Here is a 4,894-nt window from a genome sequence, read left to right on the forward strand (position 1 = left end):
CACTGTCCACAACAATATTCAATATTCAAAGACCCCATGACTTTTTCAGCTGATTTACTACATAAAGGTTAACAACTTTTTTAAAATGTTTTTTTATATTTCCACATGATAAAATAATTTAGAGCTAAGCATAACTGAAATGTGTAATCAATATAAAAATTTAATGGAGTTGAGATAATTATTATTATTAATTTTTTTAACTCGTATGACTTTTCCAGTTCTAAAAATCCCACTTTTAAAATTAGGCTACCTTTGCTCATATATTCAGGTTTGTCAACACACTGGGAGCCCTGATTCTTCAAAGAAATAAACACAATTGTTGAATTAATTAAAATAATATCTCTACATTTAGTTGTTTTGGCTTATTTTATTTAAGTTTTCTGAAACCTGCTAGTGGGTTCCAGCCACCTGGTTGAGAACCGCTGTCCCAGAGGTCACTCAGTCTTGTAAATATGTGGTACCTGTGATTCCTTCTAGCTTAGCCAAGGTCAGTCCCAAAGCATTAGGCCTGTGGGGGCTACGGGTGGAGTACACCCCCACCCTCTGGCCATTCAGACGGGGTGGCTTTACTTTGGCTTTGTAGTTCATTTGCCCATTCTTATGGAAGAGGAAAATGATCCTGAGAATGTGAAAGAAAAAGACAAAAGAGTTCACTTCACACATATGTATAAGGAACTTTCAATTGTCATTAATTAGGCCTGCTCACTTGTCAGACCTGTCTAGAAACATTACCAGGTATCCATTAAATGTACTTCTTGTAATGGCTAAACCCATTCTTATTTGATTTCCCAATCTAATAAGCAACAGTCCCAAATGCTAAATTGCTATTTATCTCAATTAAACAAGTCTCACTATTGTCTTAACTCTGACGTTTTCCAGGACTTGTGAACATTATGCTTTTCTACTAGGGTTGCAATTGTACAAGATTTTCATGGTATGGCAACTAAGAACATATCATGGTTTGACAGTATACAACATTAACATAGTTCTAAGAACTACGTACATAAAAGTTACAATGACTTTTGCCAATGCTTTTTGACTGAACATTATAAATGGGGGGAAAAAATAAGAGCAAAAAAGGTAGGCTACATAACCTTCAAAAATGTGATCTCTGCCGTCACAGTTTCAGTCAAGTCAGGAATTTTGTGAGAAGGAGAAAGATTTTCCAATGCAGATTTCAAAACAGGTTCAAGTTGGTCATGTAAATTCGCCACGGCGACCAACAGGAAGCTGCTTGGTTTAAAAGTTACTTCTGTTTGAACTGTGCTTTACACATTGTTAAATTATTGACAATGGATCAAAATTTTTATATATATATATATATAGGACTGTTATTATTTTGTTCCTGAGACCAAATTATTTTATCAGCAAGTATTTCTTGAGTTCTGTATGTGGTGAAAGTTGACAAATCTGACAGGAAGTCAAGGAGGAAAAGAGATGTGCAGCACATGCAAATGAGTTTCTCCATCCATTTGCTACATACCAGATATGGGAGTATTGTTCCAGGCCAACTAAAGAATGCTCAGGGTTATTGAAGACTGAGGGTTCAATCTTCAAGGTGGCCCGAGAAGAACTGCATATGGTGGGTTGTCGTGGAGTGCCATTTTTGACTGCAAAACATGAGCTGATGTATCCAATCGGTACCGTCTGAATACGTCCTGAGATCGTAAAGACAGACAAATACAGTTTATTTGACATTAAAACTAAGCTGTGACCAAGAGGTCCTAGTTAGACTAGTTAACATGGCAACGATAACATCTGGACTCAAAGAGGGGCTTTTTCTTCACTGACAGCCATTTAGTTTATACATTCAAAGAGTTTTCTCAATTGATGACAAGGTACACAACATTTACAACAACCTAAATGTGGTCTACTAAAGTAGACTGCAGAATCAAGTGAAAGTGGGTCAATATGTGGTATTAAATGTATTTTACCTTGCTCTAATAATAGTTTGATTTCACTAGGGCTTTTGCTCACTGATTGTAATTTGTCTTCGTGTTTACAGTCTGTCAGCATGGACTGAAGTGATGACATCTGCTTCTTATGTGCTCGTATGGCTCCATCCATCTGCTGTCTGTGTTTGATCAACAAACCAATCAACGAATGGAGGAAACTTCTTTTCAGGATAATCATAACTCATATACCGCAATCATGATGATTTAAGTACCTACCTGAGATTTTTTATCTCTCTTCTCATTACTGGCGCCTGCTGTGTGAGTTTTCTGACTTGTTCAGCACAACTACATACTGGATGCGACATTTTAGTGATAGCTGAAAACCTTATATACTTTCGAAAATATTTTAAGCTATGGTAAACTGGCTTGTTTGTTCCATCAGCTGCTCTGCGCCCACTGCAGTACGAGCACGTGTTTTGTTTTTGGGAGGAACACGCTGGACAACCAACTACTTTCACATAAGAATAACTCTTCTTCTTTCCACAGTTTAACGGCGGTTGGCATCCAGGTTATTGATGCATTACCGCCCCCTTCTGCTCCGGAGTGTGGGTCAGATAATAGGTTATCTATTCCCTTTTCCTACTAAAACGTACACATCACTCACATTGTCCCCTCACATTAATATCCACACACACACATCACATCCTACTTAAAACCTCTGCTTCCCTTAAAAAATGTATCAATATTCTACTATGTGCCCTATTTGCTGTGCTTAGTAACCCTTGTAATGTGATCTCCTGCATCCCAAACTCCCTTAGTTTATTCTTCATTACCTGCCTCTGTGTTTCATATCTCTTACAAGTCATGATTATGTGCTCCACTGACTCCTCTTCTCGACATCCCTCACACAACCCTGTCTCGTGCTTCCCTATCATCTTTAGTGTTTTATTCAGTGAACAATGTCCCAACCTTAACCTAGTCATCACCGCATCTTCTCTCCTATTTCCAATTTCCACCCTTTCCTCTTTAACATTTCTCTGAATTTGATATAATACCTCCCTTTCTCACCTCTCTTGCCACCTTTGATTGATTTTCTCCCATATTATGCATTTAACCTCTGCTTTACTCACATTAACCTGCATTTCTATGTTCTCTTTTGTTAGTGCCCTTTTAGCCAGCCTGCCCTGTCTCATTACCCCTAATCCCAACATGTGCTGGGACCCACATAAATCTAACCTGATATCCCTTATGAACTATTCTTGTGTTTAATTGAAGCACTTCATATCTTGGCGAGTTTTTGAACGGAATGACCTTAAACTCGCTAAAACGGCTAAAGAGTCAGAGCAAATCAAAACCTTTCCCTGCCCTTCCCTTTCCACCCATTGCAAAGCAATTAAAAATACCATAATCTCTACTGTATATACCCCTAATTTATTAGATGTTCTTTGACTAATTTCTATTTATTTTCCCGGAATTGCCACCCCAAACCCTGTTTTTGCTGTCTCTGTTTTTTAGCACCATCTGTATAAATTTGTATAAATTCACTATAATTACCTCCTACTCGGTTGTTAAATACATTTTTCCAGAATAACACTTCTTCTTTAGGTTACTGGAAAATAGAGCACCGCACTGCAGTGACATACCGCCACCCACTGTTTACTGTGCAAACAACACAGGCCATATTATATATATTGTAAAAAACAACAACTTATATAGTATTTTGTTTTTATTTCACACATATTTCTTTAAAAAAAAATGGTTGAGCAATTTTGGTAATTTAAATAATGATTAAGGTGTGCATTTTAAGGTGCAAGGAAAATATTTTAGTACTTCACACTTTTTAAATATTAATTTAGTCAATACAATTCACTGTTGTCATATTAGAACATCAATTTTAGCTCTACTAAAATAAACCTGCGTATGTTTGTTTGTTTTATCACTCTCTGAGGCCACATTTACATCATATGTTCAGCTTTGAAATGCTAATTGGATGGTTTTGTAAAAACGCCTGTTCATCTCACATTATCTGCGAACATGCCTTGAAGTACATCTTCTTGTTTTACTGGACTGGATAAATCAATAGTAAAAGTATATATATTAAGGTACCATATGTGAATGTGTTGATAATATTATATTTTGAACTTGTCGTGTCAATGTTGTAATTTGATTTTACAACACTGTTATGCCTGTGAACCTTGCAGATTACATGGATGAATAGAAACACACTGTTTTTGATTATTCACAAGTTTTAAATGTCTTTAAATGTCACTGCAGACACTGTAGGATAGTGAAGGCTACACCAACACACTTTGCAGCAAGTGACAAGGACTGCAAGGACTGCCTTTGGGACTTTCATAACTGAACATGGTTATGAACAGAGCTAAACAGAAAATTCCAAAGTTTTTATTCAGGTCATCAGATTTTGTAAGCACAATATAAATTAAATAAATATTAAAATGTTTAAATGTTTTTATGATAAATGTTTTTTTCATTCAAATATGACGTCTGATTACTACTGTGTGATTATTAGTGTTTAAACAACTGTTTAGGGAACTACAAGCAGTACACTCTGCAAAGTCTTGGATGTTCTCTACATTTGTTCAGACAGTAAATAAAATCACTTAAATTCTGCTACCCAAAAGGCCCAACGTTGCAATATTACAACATTTCCCTAAAAACTTACTTACAGTTGGTACTAAATGGCAAAATGGCAAAACCCCTATTTCTGCATTAGAGGCCTCCTACAACAACATGGAAAAGTTTTTTTCTATATTTGGGTCTTCGAGAGTAAATACTGATCGGTGCAGGTGGCAGTTTACAGAACACAGCTTGCGTCTTGTAAATAATAATTCTATGATGTAAATGGGGGAAAATATTTAATTCACAACAGTTTACTAGGTGGCGCCGTGTACATTAAATGCGAATCACCAATAAACCAGAGAAGAAGAAGGAGAGATGTGTTTCCGGATGTTACGCGGTGGTTTTATCCAATCAGGTGA

The 4,894-nt window shown here is 36.4% G+C and overlaps 1 protein-coding gene across 1 annotated transcript; it reads right to left on the reverse strand.

Annotated features, from left to right (window-relative positions):
* Positions 1 to 386: 386 nt before the first annotated feature.
* On the reverse strand, positions 387 to 2,424 carry LOC107595058 (tRNA (adenine(37)-N6)-methyltransferase). Its single transcript, XM_016285341.1, has 4 exons — positions 2,172 to 2,424; positions 1,935 to 2,074; positions 1,484 to 1,658; positions 387 to 619 (listed from the first exon to the last, which is right to left on the reverse strand). The coding sequence occupies exons 1-4, from the start codon at positions 2,258 to 2,260 to the stop codon at positions 439 to 441; spliced, it is 585 nt and encodes a 194-aa protein (XP_016140827.1). The 5' UTR covers positions 2,261 to 2,424; the 3' UTR covers positions 387 to 438.
* Positions 2,425 to 4,894: the final 2,470 nt, after the last annotated feature.

Source organism: Sinocyclocheilus grahami, unplaced genomic scaffold (assembly GCF_001515645.1).
Source record: "Sinocyclocheilus grahami isolate Dianchi unplaced genomic scaffold, SAMN03320097.WGS_v1.1 scaffold196.1, whole genome shotgun sequence".
Taxonomy (NCBI): domain Eukaryota; kingdom Metazoa; phylum Chordata; class Actinopteri; order Cypriniformes; family Cyprinidae; genus Sinocyclocheilus; species Sinocyclocheilus grahami.